This window comes from Artibeus jamaicensis, unplaced genomic scaffold (genome assembly GCF_021234435.1).
Source record: "Artibeus jamaicensis isolate MK-2021 breed Jamaican fruit bat unplaced genomic scaffold, CSHL_Jam_final scaffold_625, whole genome shotgun sequence".
NCBI lineage: Eukaryota > Metazoa > Chordata > Mammalia > Chiroptera > Phyllostomidae > Artibeus > Artibeus jamaicensis.
This window is the reverse complement of record NW_026522051.1, coordinates 2,050,554-2,072,062: the sequence shown is the minus strand read 5'-3', so window position 1 is coordinate 2,072,062 and position 21,509 is coordinate 2,050,554. Positions and strand designations below refer to the sequence as shown.

Here is a 21,509-nt window from a genome sequence, read left to right as displayed (position 1 = left end):
ACGGCCTCAGATCTGCACCTCCTCAAGCCCTACACCAGGAAAGTGTGGAAGACAAGACAGCAATGGGGGGAACATCGGCATCGGTATTCAGTTCACAAAGCAGTCTCGCGCCTGACTCAACTGTCACAAATGCACTGCGAGATGAACAAGGCATATTTCTTCCTCCTGTTATAGGCAAGGAAACAGGAGGCTCAGTCTCAGGGAGGTCGAAGCCAGTGCCTTTGGAGAACTTTATCTTATGAGCCCTTCTTTCTTTATGAACCTGAGGAACCTGCACTTAAAAGATGTGGCGTCATGTAATTTCTAAGACCGTAATTTCTTAGGACGTCAACATAAGACTTTTCAGTCTATACACACCTTACCCCCAAGAAGTAGCCCCCACCCTGACGTGCCCGTTGAATGAGGCCCCGTGGTCAGCGCTGCCAGGAGAGGCTGAGGGATGCGCCCCAGACTCCTCCCAGCACCTCCCGGGGCCCACAGCGCACCCGGCGGGGAATCTTCACAACAGCCCCGTTGTGACTCAGAATCAGAGTTGGCTCCAAGAAAGGAAAACATAATCATCAACGAGAAATCACTCTCAGAGCTTCACAGAGGAGGCTGTGGCGGCCACGGGACACGGGAGTATGTCCCACCGGTGTTTACACGGGGCCCTCCCGGCCTCTAAGGCTTCGGCCGGTGACACTGATGAGCGTCTGTTCAGGTCAGCACAGGCCAGAGAGGGAGGGTTCGCGGCAGCTCCTGCCCACGGACACTGCAAGCTCCTTCTCACTCGTGGGAACACACACTGATGAGTGGCAAGTAAGGAACCAGATGCTCCAGGAGTGTGGCACCATCTCTGCCTTTAGGGAAAGTGGGATTTTATTGGGGAGAAAACATATACATGATCATTTTCTAAATAACAAAGTAGGTCACATTAGAAAACAAACGAACAAACCCAAACTGTATTTAAGGACAAAACTGCGGATTTCAGACTAACCTTGCAGTAGGATGCCAGGAAGGGGAGACAGCCATGCACTGGGCTAGGTGAGGACTAGTTAGGGAAGAAGCAGTGAGGCTGGGGATACCTGAGATAAGGCATAAGGCGTGATGGAATCTAGGTAGGTGGATATGAGACCTGGGGGCAGGGAAGGGGGAGCATCTCAGCACGGGGCAAGGAATCTCTTTCCACTTTGTTTTAACTCTTCTGTGTGACATCAGAGAGATGGACGTTGTCTGTAGCTGCATCCTGGTGGCGAGGTTCTTTATTGACAGTATAGTGGCTAAGAAAGAAATCTGGGCAGGCGTAATTGAAACAGACAGCAAAACCCAAATCCAAAAGGCAAGGCAACAGGGCCAGCTTGCCTTGCCTTTGCTCAGATGTGGTGCTCATGGGGTGTCATGGTGGGGAGTCCCCTGACCAGGGGAGTGGCAGGGTGCAGGGGAGGCAGGGGGCGACACATAGGGTGCCCTGCTTCTACAGGACAGGGGGTGCAGTGCGGGAAGGACTTCTCCCTTTCAGAGCAAAGCCCCACTACTTTGTGGGAGTCGAAGGGCTAGGATAACACGAGTTTTACTAACTTTCTGTAAGAATGCACCCCAACACGTGAAGTGTGGTCTGTGACACAGACGATACGTGTGGACTTCTCAGAGCACGGAGAAGTGACTGTCATCCGGTACAGCTCTGAGTTGGAACTGGAAACAACAGGCAAGAAAGAGAGCGAAACTGGGTGTCCTCATGTTCCACAGTAATCCTTCCCCTTGGGGTCTTGTTTCTCCATGCAAAAGAGGATAAAACCCTGAGTCACATAAACCACAGCAGCGGCGGGCTGGGGGTCGAAGGCAAGGCGGGCAATGGGAAAGCAGCTGCTGGTTCTGCAGAAATCCTTTCTGGTGCGCTGAACGGGACACATCATCTCTGTGGAGCGGACACGCCGTGCAAAACTTTTCACGGAGGATCAGAGGGTCGGAGGGTCCAGGGATGCGTTAGTATCCAGAGAACTTTCCGTCCCAGAGGGTGGTCTAATAGGGATCATCCATGCTGAATGAAAAACAAGAGAGTGTAGGTTAAAACAGAAGAGCGTCAAAGGGCGAAAGTGAAAGACTTAGTAGGAAAGGTAGATATTTACTGAAGGTTAGAAGAGTCAAGGAAATATCTTCGGTGGGTGAGACAACCTGCAGGAACTTTGCTGAGGTACAGAGGTGAGAAGAGAAAGCCCTAAAGCAGCACTTCTCACCCTTTCAGGTGCCCCCCCTCCCACCCAGAGAAGGTGTGGAAAGCAGGCTGCCCCCGTGGGTACAGGTGGTGCCTGGGAGTCTGCATCCCCCCCCCAGCTCCCAGGCGATGCTTGGCCGCTGGGCCCCTGCTCGCCTCAGAGAAATGTCTGCAGCACAGGCCCTGTCCTCAGAGCTGGCGCGCCCCCTGGGGCGTTTCCCATGGGTTTGGGACAGTGGCAAGTCAGGGAAACAAACGTAGATGATGTGCTCAAAAGGAAAGAGAAATCCGAGAATAATCAAAACTCCTGAAAGCTGGGGCGGTGAGTCCAAAAGGCCTGCTTCTGGCGGGGCATGATTTGAGATGGTGACAAATTCAGTTTCATGAAGGAGGTGACACCTTCTTGGGTGTGAAGTAGTCATCTCGTTCTTGGAAAAGATGAGGTGGGGGGGGTGGGGGGGAATAATGATGTGTCTCAGTCCCACCGTTCGGAGAGAGAAGCAGATTCTGAGACTGTTCTCAGGGCAAACGGCCCTGGCAAACCACAATTCAGCAGCTGCAGGAGCGCTCGCCAACACAGAGAGGCAAGAGTGTTTCTGAAAACAGAATTTCACGCAGACCCTCCCCTGAGGTTGGCATTGCACCTTCCTGTGTACCTTGGGTGTAGCTTCTACCCAGGCAGAATTTAGACACTGGAAACCAAACGAGGTGACAAACAGAACCACTTTGCAGAAGAGTCAAAATAACTCAGCAAGAATCGAAACCACAAGTGCCCTCCAAGTCCCTCACTTGCCAACCGAAGGCTCAGAGGACCGCACACACGGGACCATGAACGTTAGTTAGCTCAAGGGCTTGAAAAATAACCGCCGCACATGTGCTGGGTGACAGTGCTCTCTGCACCTTCGCCTTGTTCTGGAAACACGCCCTGCTTCTTCTACCCCACCCTTCCTCAGTGCCAATGCCACAGTGGTTTCAGTGTGATGAAAAAAAACCCATCCCCTGAGGAGGGGGCGTCTGGGGCTCACAGCCCTGACCCGGGAGGCAAGAGCCCTGAGTCCCAGAAGCACGAAGTGAATGAAGTGGCTGTTCTGCATTTGGGTCTGGGTGGGTACAAGCCTTGTGAGGCTTTTCTGGGATTCTAAAATTTGGGTTTGGAAGGGGGCTTTTTATCCAATACAGAGTTCATGGACCGCTACCACAGTCTTCCTGCTTTTATAAAAAATATTTCTGTCCTAACTCCCCAGCTACATAATTTCCTGGAGGTCAAGGACAAGGGTTCACTCCTCTGAGTGTCTCAGTCCAGCTTGGCATGGTCCCTGCCCCGAGATGTTCCATTAACAGCCATTGACAAGTTCGTGTAAAAAATCAGCGAACTGGGGAACCTAATGTGGAAATTGGCTTCCTATGGGAATTAGCTTAGTGCTGATACCCTTCCTGTCCGCTGAGGACATCTAGAAAGCTGGACTGATCGCTTGCTTCCATCCAGCGGTGACTAGAATGCGGGTGGTTCCTGTGGCCAGAACCCGCTCTGGGGAGAGGGTGCCAGGAAGACTTTCACTCACTGGGTGTGAGCATGAAAGAGGCCCGTGCGTCGTGTGGATTTCCTGCCCACAGAGACAGGGAGGCCAGCCCCACGATCGTCTGGGACCTGCCGGCACTATCAAATGGCAGACGGGGCAGTGAAGGGACCTCCGCCGCCGACTCTATGGCCCCATCCAACTACCTGCAGCTGCCTCATCTTCTTGTAGCCAAGCTTCCCAAAAGGGGAGGCTTACATGTTCTGCCTCCACTTTCTCGCCGCACTGAGTCCTCAACCCCTGCCCATCGGACCTCTGTCCTGACCTTGAGACCGAGAACAGGCTCCCCACCAATGCCCTGGCCACACCCAGGGGACGCTTACTGGTTCTCCCGGCTGCCTTTGAAACAGTTTGTTTCCTTCTTTCCTAAGTACTCTCCTCATTCTCTAACTCCCTGGCAACCTCTTCCTTTTCTCCTTTTCCTTGCTGTCGGTGTCCCTCGGGCCCCCCCATCTCCCACACCCTTCTCCATTCTCGCACGGCCTGCCTGATGGTGCCTGGTCCCCCCGGTGGCAGTTACCTCCTGTAAAGCGGGAACCCTTAAATCCACGTCTCCCGCCCCAGGGCAGCCCCTGTGCTGCAGACAGAGCCACGGACTGTGGATGAGACACGGGCACAGAGCCAGGGGCCCCACCGCCAAAACTTCCCATTTTCCGTTTTCCCATCTCAGTCAATAGTGCCGTGTGGTGTGGCTAGCAAGCACCCGCCAGTCCCCGGCCAGAGCCAGGGGGACTTCCTCTGGTTCTTCTCTCTCTCACTTGGCCAATCAATAACCACGTTCAGTTGATTCTATCTCCTCTTACCTCATCCTCCCTGCTATTGCTCTAGACAGTTCTAACCTAATACTTTCAAATGCCTCCAAAACAGTTCTTTGCCTCCAAACTCACCCACATCTCGTGTTTGCCCACTTTTGTATTGAGTGATCCCCACAGGTCAAATGCAAAGATGACTGAGCTACAAATTCCAGCGTGACATCCACCCACTTAAAGCTCTGTGGTGACACCCCCTCCCCCACCGAGACCTCAGCATAAAGTCCCTGCTCTTCAGCGAGGGGCTTCTGACTTACTCCGCCATCTGACCTCAGCTGCCTCACGTCACCTCACTCCCTGTCTTGCACCCCCGCACTCGGAGCAGAGCCCACCGAACTTCTCCGGGACAGTCTGTGGTCGGCAGGACGATGGTGTGAACCATCAACCAGCCTCCTTGGGGACCCTCTTGCTTTATGCCTGGCCTGTTAAAAGGAGTCCGCCATCTAGCTGGGTGCTTAGTGTGCCACCGAAAACCTCATCTTCACAGTCCGTTTCACTTACACTCTCCTTCTTAACCTTTCAGGGAAAGTCGCTGAGCCTCTCCAACCGGTAAGCGTTTAACCATCTTCACTTCTGCCTGGTGGGCCACCCATTTTTCACATGCCTGCATTTTCTAAGTATGTGTTTCTCTAGTTAGAGGAATATGAGGTTCAAGACCAAACTAAAAAAAAAAAATTTGCCTCTCTGGGGACGCTGCCGGGAGAGCCTGTGCTCTCTCCCTTTTCCTGATTTCTGAAGGTCAGCCCTTATCAGAACAGTGGTCACCTACCCGCTCTGTGCTAAGCACCGAGGCTTGGGAATCACACCTGCCTCTTAGCACCTGGATTCAACGGTTTCCCAACACATGCCGGGGTGTCTCTAACGTGGCAGTTGGATGGTCCACTTGTTGAAGTGCAGGCTTCCTCAGTACCATACATAGTATTGCCCTCGTTTTCAGCAGGGTGAGGAGGAAAAATACAGCCCTGTGTGTCCAACCCTCAAAAATAAATTTGGGGACAATGAGAAAGAGCTCCCTTTACGTAACTGCCTTTTCCTAACAGGACATCACTTCTTCGTTCGTTTATTCAGCTCCATTGACACCAAAAAGCCTTGGCTTTTAGGGGAAGCTGACGGATGGATCGGTTTATCTGGAAACTTCATTTGAAATGAGGCCCCAGGTAAATAATCACTAAGGAGCCAATGCGTCTACGACAGGAAGCAACTTAGGAAGGTAGAGAATAGATTGACAGATGTAGAAACCGATAAACCTTACCTTTTCTGTGACTTCTTGCCTAAAAATAGAAGAAATAGAAAAATGGCATCAGCAAAAGTAAACCATTTCAGTGTTTTAAAGTAAGAGTAGAGGGAGGCCCCCGCCCTCCGAGCTGCCCTCTGAAGCGTGTACCTCGCATTTGCTGGGTGGGCCCCACCTGCGTCTGAGCCGATTCTCGGTGCTGGGTTAACGCCCCTGCCCAAACAGCGGTCAGTACTCAGACAGGGCACGGTTCCAGTCCACAGCCGGTGCTGCTCGTGACGACAAGTCTAGCCCCCGCTGTGCAATGGTCAGACCCAGTGGATCCGTCCACGGGTTTCTCCCTTCCCCACCTGCCGTGCTCACCCCCAACGCCCACAGATGCTTCCCTAGGGGACTTCACTGCTGATCCTTCCTGCTCCCACCGCCTCATCTAAGAGAACCCACCGGGGACATTTCCCCCGGTCTCAGTGGTGGGAATGGCCCACTGTGTCTTAGTAACTAGTGTGTTTTGATCTTACTAACACAGTGACTCACCTAGCAGATTTGGTTTCCTTCTCTGACTGGCTGCAAGGAAACGCGGGCCAGACCTGAGAGACCCTCTTCAACCAGGTGGACACACATTTCTGTGTCCCCCCACTTCCAACCCGCTTTTGTGAGGTTCATGTTGGCCTCCTTTTTCTTACTTTGTAACTAGTTTTAACTTGTGACATTGGATGCATTTTGTAAATTACATGACCTCTTTTTTTTTTAAAGCAGAGAATAAATAAGTAGATAAATGAATGAACTATGGTGTTGAAACAAAAGCAACAAAAAAAACCCCTCTCTGAGTAGGAAAAGAAATCCCCAGGAAGCAATACATTTCAGTGGCTAAAACTGGAGTCCTAGAATCATTCGGTCTGGACGCCAGTTCTGCCTGACGCTAGCAGCGTGTCTCTGAATAGCTACTCACCTTCTTCAAGCCACAATTTCTCCTTCGGGGAGAAGGATGTGAAATTATGGCTTCCTCACTGAGTGGATTTACACAATGTATTCAAAGTATTTCATGCGGAGCCTAAAGCTTAGATAGTGTTCAATTACTACTTTAAACTTTTAAAATGTCAGAGATTGCTAGTTTCAGCATTTCCTCCACAAAAACTCAGTTCAGCCTGTTGATGACATGGGCCAAATATGCTTGAGCAGAGAGAATGCAACCTGAATTAATTTCAGATTTCTGTTTGTTTATTTTCATGCCTGTTTTTCTTTTAGGAACAATGAAACCCATAACCGTACATGAGCAAAAGCCTGTTCCTACTGAGAGAGTTTCTTTTTTTAAGAAAGGGGAACTAAGGGAGTATGTGTACAGTTTCGTGCCCTGTTCTAACCTGTGAGTTGGTTCAGGTGGGAAAGTCTCCCAGCTGAGGAAAAAAAAAACAAACAAACAGAGCACAGGGCTTTTAGGGGCTCAACTCAGTGGGAGTCTGGGTCTGGCCCTCGCCAATATCCAGGGACTTTAGAGATTTGGCCTAAAACATTATTGCCTGGATTTCCTCCTTTACCAAACGGGGCCAGAAATAATGACTCAGCAGAGAACGATGATGGTAGGGAAAAAGCGTTTCTAGGCAAGCGGAGGCTCAGGGGAGCTTGCTCCTGTGGCCCACCCCGTTCCTTTCTCAGAAGAAAGGAGCTCAAATCTGGGTATCCAGACAACTGGTGCAGGGGTCAAAGTGCAGGTTCAAAAGCTCCATCCAAGGACGGGAGGACAGAGGTCAAGATTCTGGTCCTTTCACTGGCTGCTATGCTCTAACTATTTGTTCCCCCTTTTCCAGCTTCTCGAGACCCCAAAGTCTATAAAAGCCTCAGAGTCGATGAGTCCTGGCTATAGCCAGATTTCTTGTTTTTGACTTTTATTCTTATAAATACATCTGCTATATTGTGTTAGAAAACCTGTAGGGGATTAGCCTGGGAGCCTACCCACCATTTTGAACATTATCTCTGTAGGGAAAATATCCATCGTGTTTCAATGAACTTGCAGCTATAATTTCAGGAAGACAAAGTCGCTTCAAAGTTGGAGACCTTGAGAGAGGGTTCTGACCGCTACATTAGAGACACCCCAGCTTCCCTGCAAAGTCCGTGATCTTCTGGGACCTCTGTGCTCTCCGTTGGCAGAACCGTAACTCATCTGATTGCCCGCTGCTTCCTGTTTGCCCCACACCGATTCCCACAGCAGGGGCATGCCGTTCTCAAGTTATCAGTTTGAGATCTTGTACAGAAATGACTCCAAGGTAAAAAAATGTAAAAATAACCCCTCTGCTTTTTTTTTTTTTGGTGCCCCATGCCCTTATAACACAGTCTTAGCCAGCTTGCCAACCCCTCAACTGAATCCATGTTGCTTCAGTTCTGTCCTTTTGATTCCACTACCATTTCCTTTAAACTGTTAGACTTTGGGGACACACGTACCCTCCTTACCAAGGTGTCTCACAGCCCCAAAGTCCCAAAAGGTTATTTCGATATCCCCTTGCCCAGTGGGCGGTAGGTGCGTACCCACAATCCTCCACCCCCTCAGTGCTGCCCTCGTCACCCACATTAGGAGGAGTGAAAGGACGGCTGGGGCCAGGCTTAGAAGTCTCAGTGGAAATGACCATCAGTCGTGGGAGACCCATCCCCTTCTTTCGCCTTTTGTGAAATGCTATGTACCTAGCACCGTGCTGTGGGTCGAGGGGACCCAGTCTTAGCCAATTTCTCACAGCAGAGATATTTGAACTGTTCAGGGGGGCTCTCTGGTGCATTACTGAAGTTCTTGCACATCTATGGCGCCCCCATTCACTGTGTTTCTGAGTTGGTTAGAAATCTGATGTGCCCCCCTTATTCTGAAATTTGGGATGGACCACCAAATGCTAGTGGAAGACCATTGGGAAATCGTACACGCCCTTCCTGCATTTGCCAGGGAGGATGGGTGAGTGGGAGGGGCATCTGTTACTTGCCACACCCACTGCACTGACTCTGAAGGAAGAGGAATGGGAGGGCAATCAGCGGCCCGAAGAAAGGCAGCCCAGGGCAGTTGCTTAGCTGCTGTTTCAAGGTCATTGCTGGCCCCAAATTAGAGCAGGGGTTTGTTAAAAGCTGCCTAATGTGCCCGAATTGCAGAGTCTTAAGAGTTTCTGCCAAACATGGCAGCACACGCCCAAGGTCTGCCTCAGACTTGGGGCCTGTAACCCTTAGGTTGGTCCCACTTTTCGGGGTTGAATCAGGGGGAGGTGGGCAAGTGCTGCTGCTCTTCCCCATGTGTTCATCTGCTATTTAGGGCAGTACTGGCTGCTCAAGGCAGCCTTTGTTATTCCCTTTCCTTCCCCAGGCCGGAGTGGAGGGGAAACAGGAGTCTGTGGTGCTTGTTGGGGCTGCGCCCCTCGTGAATAGACACTGGGGAGGAAACGTGGGGGGGACTCATCCCTGTCGGCAGCCAGACAGGTACCTGTCTCCTGATGAGGCCAGGCATTTGGGAGCAAGGCCCTGAAAACATCACTGAGCCTCAGGTTCATTTCCAAGAGGAACCACAGCGCTGAAATCAAAGGCACATCGGCGGTAGAGGACAGAGCTCATGAACCCTTTTGTTCAGAATGAAATAAGAACAAAGGACCCTTTGTCCCATCCCACCCCGGCAAGGTGCCTTGAAGACAACAGGCCTTTTCTCGAGTTTGTTGGGAGAAAAACAAAAAGCAGCCCGCGCACATCAATGCCAGTGTATCCTCAGCTGCCTCCCCTGTCTCCCGGCCTGACGTCAACAGAACACAGAACATGGTGTCCTATATCATTTCCCGTGGGTTTCTATTTGTTTTTCTCTTACATGATTATTCTTTCATAGGAAGGTAGGCTCACTTACTTTTTTTGAGTCGCCTTGCCAGCCAAATGATGAATGCCACCCCTAAGCAGGCTGTCACCATGACGGCCACGGGGATGAACAGAGGGTTGTAGTCGCCCTCCTTGATCATGGAGAAGCTCCTGTCCAGCTCTGAAAGAGAAAGCAGGCAGGTGCCCCGTGTGAGGCCCCGGGCCTTGGCTCTCTGGTGCCCTTCCATGGTATTAGACGTTCTCCCTCCCTCCGTCTCCCCGTAAGAGCGCATCTGATGCCATCTGACAGGGGCAAATGGGTGCGGAAGGCCCATGGTGAGTCCCTGGCAGAGGTGAAGACTGGACCAGCTTTCCCAGACCAGTGCGCATGCGTGTGAGGTCTCAGTTCCGAGATGCACGATTAATAGACTTTCTGGGAGATACACATAAGGACATGGTCAAGAAGCGTTGAGCTCCGTGACCTTGGGCAGTGGTCAGGAACCCAGACACAGAGAAGAGCTAAAAGGTCCACATGACCGTAGGAGAAAGAAGAGCCAGCAACCTGAACCAGGCTCCTTACCAGCCACAGGAAACCACTCCTGCTTTCACCGCGAGGCAGCAGGGCCAACCTCTGGGCTCGCGGTTCCCGCCCCAGCGACCTGTCCTGACCTGCCTGTCACATGGCCCGGTCCTCCCACTCCCGCCCTCCTTCAAAGGCGCGCAGAGGGACATATCCCAGATCTTCTCGTAAGTGTGAACCAAGCTCATCTGGGAACTCTCATTGAAAAAAACACCAGTGTGAAGGGTTTTTGATCTGACAGCGCCCGATACAGGAACTTCCTCTTGCATATTGGCACAGGATCTACCAGCATTCCTCACTCTTCACGGTACTTTGAAGAGCCCTTTCAAGGTGCTCCCATCCCCACACCCAACTATACAATGGAAAAGAGGCTGAAGTTCCCAGGGCATCTGAACAGGGGGCACCTGTTGTCTGCAGGAGGGCAAGGACATGGGCACTAGCCCAGCCTTAAAGGGAAAGGTCCCACAGCCTGGCATTCAGTCCCCCCTTGTGGACTTCGCCCTCCTCCCGACCCCCTGCCCCACTCCCTGGCCCAGGCCCTACAGAGAGCAGCTTCTCTGGTAGCTTCCACAGGTCCTGCCATTCACAGACATTTGTCATTAATGCGAGTGGCCTCAGGAGAACACCTGGGTGGCTAGTCTTTCCCATGCTAATGTCAGGGGCATTTATTTAGCAGCCGCTGGGAGGCACTGTCAGGCAGAGGGTACAGAGACATGAGGGAGACATAGCCCTTATACGCAGACAGGTTTGGGGTGCTTCAGCTTAATGGCAATTAAAACACATCTGCTACTTTTGGAGTGATGTGGCTATCGGTGGCCTTTGTAGTGGCACTTCAACGGACTAACAGAGAAGTGAGATTGTGCTGGAGCAGAAGAATGCGTATGTAATAAGTCAGCAGAGACAGCGGGTTTAGAGGTCAGGGACTCAGAGAAGAGGAGTTGAGAATGAGCTGGAGAAAAGAAGTGTCTGTCATCGAAGGAAGAAGCAAGAGTAGTCCAGGCTTAGACAGTAAATTCATATGTACGAGTTTGTTTTTAAGACACGTACCTTGAGCAACATGAAATATGAAAGTTCGATATATCTTTCCCCACCCTCTGCTCCATTTTAAAGCCTTGAGTCCATTGAGGCAAACCGACTCACTCTGGCATATTGGAGTGCGGCTCGACCAGGTTCCAGAGGGTCCACAAATCGTTTTATTCTCTCCGATCAACTCGGTTCCTTCTGAGCAGCTGAAGGTGCACGAGGAATTAAAGCTAAATTTGTCCAAGGGGTGAGTACAGCTCATGCTCCCCAAATCAGGCCCCGTTAGAGGCTTGCACCGCATCGCTTCCATGGAAAAGAAAAAACACCAGACTCTGAGCAGAGACCTCACTCGACCAAAGGTTTTTGGCCAAAGCCACCCAACTCAGCGGAGGAAGTTGCCACACGGTTTGAGACAGGTCTAATCTAGAAATCGCTTCTGGTCATGCTTCCAGAATTTACTGTTGTGAGAATGAGGGGAGGCAGCGAGCCAGGGGTGCATGGGAAGCCTGTGGGGGTGGGAGTGGAGAGAGGAGGGGAGGGTTGGCCCGTCCGGGTATCACCCTCCACGTCTGCTGGAGGGGCCCTTGCCTCCAGAACTCCCACGGAATCTCCTCCGTGAGAACGGAGAACTTCCTCCCTTCCACCTCTTCTAAAGTCTACCCAAGCAGTTTTAAAAAACACCCCAATTCTCTGAAGCAAGTCCCTCCATTTTTGTGAACTTCAGTGTGCTGCTCGATATAGTGCTATGATTTCAATAAAGGTTTGGCTAGTTATTTTGAGAATTCAACCACTTAAGCTAGTGAGTCAGAAGCATAAATGTAGAACCTGGAAACCAAAACTTCACACATTCAGTGCCACCAGCTTCCTTCTGTGAACAGATTGTCTTAGTTACAAAGAGAACGTTCACCCTATTTCAAATAGAAAGAAACAAATCAAGACATTGTGGGGTTTTTTGTTGTTGTTGTTTTCATAGTAGTTGTTATTCTCCTGAGAGTTCATGGAGGAGAAAGAGTAAAAAATTATTTCAAGAATAAACAAATTAAACAATGAAAAGAAGAAAAAAAAGACTTCTACCCTCCGAGGAGGAAATCGCTCCGTGTTATATAGCACACCACATAAAACAAGTATTACTGAGAGGAGAGAATAACCAAAATGTAACTGAGGTTCAGCAAGACTGATTATTTGCTCCATGACAACAAAAAGAAAAAAAATACCATGTGACCCTGCCTGTTGTTGGAAATCACGCACACACTGCGAGACTGTGAAATGGCTTCAGCAGTATTTGGCCGTTACTTTCATTCACAGGTTTTCCTTTTGAAATTTAGTAGCAATCACCTCTCTGAAAAGCATCACAGTCTACAGTGTCAGGTTCAACTATGCTCCAGAAGAGGGTACAGACTTCTTAGTAAGACCCATCTGCATTTTCTCCACCTGCAAGCTCAGGACCACCGAGACCAAGCCTCCCATCCGGACACACTCACCTTGGCAGGTTGGTTCTAGAGAGGACCAGTTTCCAGACGGCTCACAGGTGGTCTCCTTGCTCCCAGCAAGGTCCATTCCCTCGGAGCAATTGAAGGCGCACCGTGAGCCATAGCTGAAGTTTCCCCGTGGGTGAACACAGGCCATGGTCCCCAGCTCCGGGGCCTCCAAAGGCTCACACGGAATCACTTCAGTAAGAAAAGGGACAGCATTGGGTACGGTGAAGACGGCCTGATGACCCAGTATTTTTAAGCCAGGTCACTGAACCCCTGCAGCTTTAGGTTCTTCAACCACGAAAAAGGAACAATGCCCACTGCGTTCACCTCCTACCGTCGGTGTGGGGGGTGAAAGGACTGAGTGCGAGTCAAGGACTTGGAATAGAGCCTGGTTCGGAGGATGTCTCCTGTGGACATTAGCTAATGTAGTTATCCGGGGCATCATCTGGGGAGGGAATTTTTAAACCCAAGTAGGTGTCAATGGGGATGATCAGCTCAGTTCGGAAATAAATGACTGGGTATATTAGAGTGTTGGGGGGAGGAGGTTTGGAGAGAAGGTGGGTGTCTGTAACTAGTTTTCTTTATTTACAAGGGGAGAAGCACACCAGCCTCGAGTCTGTCTTCACCCTCTCTAGCTCCGTTCCAGAATTTCGGTTCTTCTGAAGCTGACAACCCTCTGCAGAAGCTGCATCTATGGCCCTGCTCTGATTGATGGGTGGTGGAGTGGGTCAAACGAAGATTTGAACATTGGTCACTGCAGACCTGCCACGGCTATGTGGGCAAATGTTGTAATTCTCGCATCTTATGTCTGATCGAATTTGAGCCATTGTTGTCACCTTGCTCTTGAGATTTCAACAAAGAATGGATCCAAGGAATTGGAAGTAACTTTTTTACATTTTTTGTGTACTTTTCAAGTCCAGATGAAAGTTAATTGCATTCTCCAATTCAACCCATGCCCATAGGCAAGTGATCAATATATTCCAGGCACAGTCTCCATCTGACCTATGAACTGATCGGTAAGTAAGGTGCCTACTGTTCTCAGGTTGCTGTCAGCCTGTGGGGGTATCCAGGTGACTAAATATATGACCTCCTCAGCAAACGTGGGTAAACAAGAGAAATACTTGTGGAGGTATCGGAACAAAACAGAGGGAAACATGGCCTGTTAGGGGGCACTCAGAAATCTTCATGAAATTTGTCTTCAAAACAAACAGGTGTATTAGCCATGCACAAAATGCAAGAGAAATCTGCAAGCAAGAAAGTAAGATGCACAGCCCAGGAGGTCGGTGTGGGGAACTGCAAGCATTCTGATGTTACCATCAGAATGGAAAGGAGAGACCGTGGGCGAGGCGAAAGGAGACGAGGGACAAAGATGGGCACTAGGACAAGACACTCGTATCTTTCTTCATTGATTTAGTGAACACCTACTCTACACCAGCTCTACTCTAGGTCTCGAGAAGTTTAGCTTTTATCCTGTAGGACAAATGACAGGTGGAAATTAAAGGTGGATGGTCAGATACAGGTGGTGTTTGTTTGGTTGTTTTGATTGGTCAGCCTAGCTACAGTATGAATAATATATTTGAGGGGCACTAGTTTTATGTATGTATGTATGTGTGTATGTATTCATATTATGTTATATGCACTATGACAGATATCCCCTTTGTTCCCCCTTTGCCCACCTCCACTCAGTCCTCGCCCCCCACATCCCTCAGGCCATCACCACACTGTTGCCTGTGTCTGTGAGTCATGCATATATATTCCTTGGCTACTCCCTTCACCTTCTTTCATCCATCCCTCTCTCCCCTGCCCTCTGACAGCTGTCAGTCTGCTCCATGCGTCTATGCCTCCATTTCTATGTTGCTCATCAGCTTATTCCATTCATTAGACTTCACATAGAAGTAAGATCATGTGGCATCTGTCTTTCAGAGGGTCACTGATTTAACATCGTGGGACTCAGCTAAGAAATTACTGCAATCCTCCAGGAGGAAATTGATGAGGACGGTGGTAGTCAAGTTGACAAGCAGGAGACAAATTGGAGCGATGATGTATGAAAATGAGTAGCGTGTCGCTTGCAGGAATGCAGGGCTGGGGAGAGAGCTCCATGCTAGAGCAGCCGTGTGAATGGTGGCACCACGTGCAGAGATGAGGAGCACAGTAGGACAACTGCTGAGGAGGGCAGTGCTGTGTGGGCACCCGAGGATGTGCTCACCCTGTTTTAGAGTTCACGGCTGCGAACAGAGTGTCGGTCCAAAGCTCACACGGATTTGTGAGTTCATAAAAGTCGGCAAGTCTGACCGAAGGGGACACAGAGGGCCAAACAAGCAATGGAAAGAGGTAGAAGATACCAGCGGTGCGTGGGCTGGGATCTGTGCCCAGGAGGAGGACAGAAGAGAAATGACCGCAGGTGGAAAGAGAACCTGGAAAGAGAGAGATGGTGGCAGCCGAGGCAGCATGGACATGCCCACGAGAGAGAAATTAAAAAAAAAGCCTTCAGAATGGAGTGAGGCGAAGCACTGGGTGGGGGCAGCCGTGGCTTTAGTCGAGTGAAATGAGTTAGTTCGGTTCCAGTCGGTTGACATTCAAATTTACTTCGGCTTTGCATTTTTATCTATTCTTTACAAACATTGCTTTCTCTCTCTCTCTCTCTCTCTCTCTCTCTCTCTGTACTTTTGTATTTGGGGCCCCAGATACTTCAAACCCAGTTTTGAAACTCAATCTAATAGCAGTTAAAGGGTTTGATGTATCTTTCATTAGAGAGTTGACTGGGCCAAAGACTCACCGTCTCAGCATCTCATTGCTCGGTCCTTTCTGCTTCTGCCCCCGTGACTGCGAGGGCTCCACAGACCCTGATGATTCTCTCTGTCCTCTCTCCTTTTGCTCTCCAGTCTGTCTCATGCTCTGCTTCCAGGGCAATGGCCCCAGACGCAGGTGTTAAACATTAAGTACCAAAACCCCCCAGAAAAACAGTAAAACCCTCAGAGGCACAGACCACATATGGTGATTACCAGGAAAATGAGGGGGAGGAGGTAGAAGAGGGTAAAGGGGGGATAAATAGCTAGACAGTGATGGACGGAGACTTGACTGGAGGTGGTGGACACACAAGACAACCTACAGATGATAGGTTATAGAATCATACACCTGAAACTTACAACATTTTATTAACTGCTGTCTCCCAGTAAATTCAATTTTCAAAGAGACTCAGTTGCCTCCAATTGTCAAATGAGGCCAGATTGCTTCATTAAGCAATTTCCAGTTTCTGCAAGCTTATGCCAGCTTATCTTGTTTTCCATCTAAGTAAATTATGAGCATATGTCATTTCCCCTCCTTAACTGTAAATCCTTGAAGGGCAGAGCCTCCCACAGACTTGCCTTTACATCTTCTGAGACACCTAACCCAAGTAACATGTCAGGTTTCTCGTGATACACCTCTGGCCTCTATGAGCTGTATTGCATTATGTGAACTGTTCTTTCTGACCTTGCCTTACAGTGACTTAGGACAAAATGATACTCGCCATTCTGAGAAATGGGAAGTTTTCATCGCAAGGTCCTGCTTGCACAATGCGGGCACCTTTCTGTAAAGATTTCGTAAGTCAGGATGGAGTTTCGATTCACTGCTCAACGTGTCTTTCCGAGGGCCACCGAGAACAGAGCCGTGGGGGTGACCGCCACGCCCGGGGCGTGGTAGGGCCCTGCTCTCGGAAACCCATGGGGAGCTCATTGGACTGGTTAGAACGCTAATGTCTGAAAGAAACTCGGCCATGTATTGTCAGAAGGTGAGCTAGAAACTCCCTCCCAACTTCACGAAATCCTTACAGAAATGTACCCTCATTGTGCGAACACGGCCCTCCGATGGAAACCTCTCATTTCTCAGAGGGGCACATACCAGGTCATCCCAGGGACTTCACACAAAAGGAAGAGACCGAGGAAAGAAAGGGGCTTACCAAACTGGCACTGCGGCCCGTAGTACCCCACGTCACAGCGGCAGGTGTGATTGTTGATGGTTTCCACACATTCGCCGTGGCCGCTGCATGACCAGGGTTCACAGGATGCTTAAAGGGGACCGGGAAGATGTTAGTTTGGGGCGACTGCTTTTTAGTGCTCATAGTCATTGCTTTGAGAGCCAGACAGCTTTGGGGCTGGAAGTACTTTAATACACAGGAAACCTTTATTTGTGCATTCATAAAAACCTTTGCATAAAAACCACATGCTAAACTATTTCTTACTGTGATATACTGGCCACCTAGCCACAGACGCGTGTCTTTAGAATGAATTTGCCAACACTGACACTCACTCACAGTTGGGGGGAGACGTAGTGACCTACGTTGAAACTCTTGAAATCACTTAGTTTGTCACATAAGGAGCAGGTTAACCGATGGCCCGGCTCCAGTCATTTCTGCTGTCAGATTGCTTGGCAATCCCCTTCTTCATAGAAAGAGCCTTAGAAAGATTTAAGAGTCCCTATTTATCTGTTCAATAGATCAGATAAAGAATTGGTCCCAGTTCAGCAGGGACCAGACGGATCATGTTTCACGGTCGAAATGGGCCTTGGGAGAATCTGCACTGTTTGGGATTCTGTGGTCCTTGTGGGCATCTTACAGACCACAGGTAACAAACACCACCCTGTCACAACATGGTGAACTCCAGGACCAGGCCATGTGGCAAACGTGAGCCCCCTCCGTCACAAGGAGGACACTGATGGGACCCTAAGCTCTCCGCACCCCCTGCCTTATCAGCAGGGATGCTGACCCAGGGGCATCCCACCTCTCAGCGTCTCTGGGCCACACTGGAAGAAGAAGACTTGTCTTGGGCCTCACATTACATACCTCGTGACCTGTAATCCCCCACCCCCCCCACACAAAATCTCATCATGTTTTAAGTAAGTTTGCGATTTTGTGTTGGGCGCATTCCCAGCCATCCTGGGCTGCGTGGCACCTACGAGCCACAGGGTGGACGCCCCTGGACCCCTCCCTCCTGATGTAAACTGATTGAGGGGTAGAGCTCTGGGGTGGCCTCACACACCACACACCACAGATGCTCAGCAGGGCACGGTCCCAGCTGATGTCGAGGGCGGGGCTGGCTTTGAAGGCTCTGCAGGTGCTTGCTCCCCAGCATCTGCACAGGCCAGGCCCGGGACTCCCCTCACGCGGGCCCCCTACCTGTGTGACATACAGCCTACCTGTGTAACAGAGGGCCACCTTCGGCTTGTGGCAGGCGTCGTCATTCCATTTCCCCGCATCCCTGCTCCTCTTGATGTAGATCTCCACACAGTCCTCTTTCGTCTTCTTGTTGTTGGGTTCCCCATCGCCCCAGTTCTCAGCCTCCGCCGTGAGGGTCTTGTTGGTGCCCACCCAGGTCCACACCCCTCCCACCTTCCGGATGCCTATCCAGTAGTAAAAGCGGCTGAAGGGGAGCGTCTTGTTCAGGTACTCGATTTCCCCCTTGTTTTGAATGGCGACTAAGTCGGTGTAATGCTGTTGGCAGAAATTTCTAGCGTTCGCCCAGGTCATGGGCTTTGAAGAATAATGGTAAGTCCAGCAGTTGGTTCCGTGGTAGGCAGCGAAATCTGAAAGACATCGGCGTGAATGACAGAAACTCACAGTGACAGCTGAAAACAACCTAAGAGGCACCCAGGCTGAGCCACAAGGCAACTGACACCTCGAGACTCTGAGTCCTCGCTCCGCAGGCCCAGAATTAGTCATTTGCCGATTTGAGGTAGAAGCTACGCCTTCTCCTCCCGATCACTTTTTTCCCACCATAGTACAGAAATACTTCTGCACACAGCTCCATTGCAGACGAATTTGGTGGCTGGCTAGATTTATGGTCAGGAAGTCATCCTCTCTCAAAATTTCAAGTGACATTGAGCCAACATATTTTAGAAATTCCTCTTTCTTTATCTCACTAGCTGTCAGCCACTTAAAGTTAATTGAAGGATAATACCATATATCTCTCAGATTGACTGTCTACTATCGTTTTTTCATCCCTGGGATAGTTTCCGGAAGGCCAGCATGTCTCTAAGTCAGAAGTGAAATAAGGGCAGGAATAATGACATAATATTAAGAGAGCTCTTAAAAGGGTGATATTCAGCAGAGGAGGAACTGCTTGTGGGAAGGGCCTTAGACAGCTAACTACATAACAACAGAAAGAACAGCTTATGGAACCCAGTGATACAGGATATGAAATTTATTTAGAGCATGTTCTGCCCACAACGATACTCAACGGATGGTGTTTCGTTGTCATGTGGGTGCTTCAGACATGAGGGCTTTGAAGAACCCAAAACAAACACACAATTCACAATGACCTCACGATAGTATTTGCCCTTCTAAGCCTGGTCCGATCCACGTGAAACTCTCATCGACTCTAAGTTCAAAGTTTTCACGTCAACATTTATCAAGCTTTCACTGTGTACAGCAGAGAAAGCAGATCCAATTTTGCAGTCTCCTCAAGATGCTAAACAAGGAATAATAATAGGTGCACAGAAAACATAATCAGTGTTGATCAAAAGAAATGACACCAATACAATCCATGAGGAAAGAAGGCCACACAGAGAGCACTTGGACCGGAGTTTTAAAGAAGCATCCTACGGGAATGTAAGTGCCAGAGGAAGAAATTGCATTGCTCACTGCTGCTTCCTCAGGGTCTGGAGCAGCACTAGGCCCATTGCAGGGACTCGCTAGGGTCCCACCCAGGTGGTCTGAGGCAGACACAGTGCAAGGAAGGCATGAGGGGCAGAGGGAAGCAGTCTTGCTCGGCCTGAGCTGAAAATCCAAGCCAGGGAGTAAGAAGACGTGAGTTGACTTAGGAAAGGGGAAAGAAAGGGCAAAGCAATTGCTGAAGAGTCTTTGGGAATCAGACAGAGAACTTGTCTCGCCCACGGGAGAAGGATCAGAAAATGTGGAAAGGGCCTGACCTCACAGAGCTTGTGCTTCAATCGGGGACATGCTGTTGATGTCCACAGAACTACTGATAATAATAGAAATCTAGAGATTGTGTGTAGATTGTAAGGTTCCTCTTAGCTATTTCTTCATTGGCCTTATTCCTTTATAACTAAGATCTCTTGTGGGTTTTTTCAGAATTTGGTCCCCAAGGCAAAGGGTGTGGCAGGTTGGGAGGTTCCTGGGGAAGGACTGAACGCAAGAGGAAGAAAAGAGATCCGCACAGAAGAAGAGATCAAATTAGTAGCTACCTACCCAACAATTTTCCCTGCCTGCCTACTGGATACTTAAGAAAAAGTGAACACATTTTTTAAAAATAAAAAGGCATAGCAATATAAACATAGCAGAACGTACCACAACAGAGCGCTGTCCACACCCACAGCCTGAAGACCCCCAGAGCACTCTGACATTTCCCTGGAAACATCTGCAAATGAAAGACAAGATTTATACTCTCAAATCGCACACGCACAGCACCATGAGGAGCAGGCTCCTACGAGTTTTCCTGAAGTTCAGAAGGAAACACACGTGTTTAGTAAACCTGGCCGGGGTCACTGATTTCTTTGAAGTGGGTAAGAGCGGCGGGACATCTGTCTCAGAACTGAGGCCTGTCTCTTTTATTTTCACGTCTTAACCTCAAGTCCCTGAGTGTTGCCACTCGGATATTTTTCCCCCGTATTTCAGTAATTTTTGGCACCTACTTTTCTGCTGAGCTGTTAGGTGAAACTCTCTGATCCTTGGTATAGTCTATCTTAAGGTGTGTCCTGGTGCTAAACGAACTCTTGATGTCTAGAGTTCATGGTAAAGTCTCCCACTTGATCAGGATGGGTCGGTGCGTCAGACACCTGAATGACCTCGACAATGGAACAGACCCCAGCAAGGAAAAGTGGTTCAGTTTCTTGAACTAAAAAGAAAGGCATTGTGAGCGACTCAGGCCAAGACCACAGATCTTCCGCTCACCTTTAACCCTGCCTTCTGAAGGGTCTCACGTCTCAGGGAGCCACAGTGCCCAGCTGCAAAAGTGCCAGCTGCAACCAGATGGCCCTTCTGGGACCTCACCAGAGACGGGTCCAGGAGAGGCAATTGGCACCTCTAACAAGAGGGGCTCAAAGAGCACAAGGTGATTTTAGTCCTTGGCTTTTAAAAAACCAAACATGAGATGCACTGCATCTTGTCCTCGGCTACCCACCTCTGCGATCCCCAGAAGAGATTCTGCCTGAGCATCTGAAAACCTTTCAGGCTGAACGCTCACCGTGGCTTCCCGTGGTCCTGGTCCCGCTCGCCCGGAGCCTCCCCTCTCAGCTCTGCTCCCCGGTGGGCTCCCGGTCCTCCCGGTCCTGGCCCAGGGCTAGGTGTGCTGCTGCAGAGAGACTGCACCAGAGAGCTGCTGTCTTTCGGTTTTCTAACCCAGTCTCACATCCTCCTCCCCCACTTCCCCCACCTCTCCTACCTCCTCTTTCCCCACTTCTTTCCTGGTCTGAGCTCTGTCACTTCCCCTAAGAAGGGCTGCTATCCAAGGGTATTTTTGTTAGGATCTCCCTTTCCTCCTCTCTTCCTTCCCTTCCTTCCTTCTTCCCTTTCCTTCCTCCTCTTCCCTCCCTCTCACACTCCCTCCATCCCTCCCTTTGCCCCCCTCTTGCCCTCTCTCCCTGCCCATCTCTCTGCCTCTCCCTCTCTTTTTGCATACACACTAGGCTAACTCTTGGCTACTCGTGGCAGAGGGCCCCTGATCATTGCAAATATCACACAATCAAAAAGTCTTCCCGACAAATGCATGGTGTCTGGTAAACCTCAGTCCAGCTACCCCAAAGACTTGGTTCACTTCGGTTCCTTCTCCTTGCTCGCCCCCTAGTGGACATCCTTAGGAATGGCGCCTCCTAGAGTTGAACCC

At 50.0% G+C, this 21,509-nt stretch overlaps 1 protein-coding gene across 2 annotated transcripts; it reads right to left on the bottom strand.

Annotated features, from left to right (window-relative positions):
- Positions 1-821: 821 nt before the first annotated feature.
- Positions 822-21,019, bottom strand: SELL (selectin L). Of its 2 annotated transcripts, XM_037167448.2 has the most exons (9): positions 20,871-21,018; positions 19,976-20,045; positions 17,866-18,252; positions 16,631-16,738; positions 12,700-12,885; positions 11,336-11,521; positions 9,668-9,796; positions 5,830-5,848; positions 822-2,017 (listed from the first exon to the last, which is right to left on the bottom strand). In XM_037167448.2, exons 2-9 carry the CDS (start codon positions 20,043-20,045, stop codon positions 1,999-2,001), a joined length of 1,104 nt encoding a protein of 367 aa, XP_037023343.2. In that variant the 5' UTR covers positions 20,871-21,018; the 3' UTR covers positions 822-1,998. The 2 variants fall into 2 exon arrangements, with proteins under 2 accessions (XP_037023343.2, XP_053515367.1); XM_053659392.1 differs by lacking the exon at positions 11,336-11,521 and having other exon boundaries at positions 20,871-21,019.
- Positions 21,020-21,509: the final 490 nt, after the last annotated feature.

Excerpts from the sequence above, each read along its gene's own strand:
- SELL (XM_037167448.2), bottom strand. The coding sequence starts at position 20,045 with ATGTTTCCAGGGAAATGTCAGAGTGCTCTGGGGGTCTTCAGGCTGTGG. Across the intron at positions 18,253-19,975 it reads GTGGACAGCGCTCTGTTGTG|ATTTCGCTGCCTACCACGGA; the intron begins GTACGTTCTGCT and ends GATGTCTTTCAG. Across the intron at positions 12,886-16,630 it reads CGGGCCGCAGTGCCAGTTTG|TGATTCCGTGTGAGCCTTTG; the intron begins GTAAGCCCCTTT and ends TTCTTACTGAAG.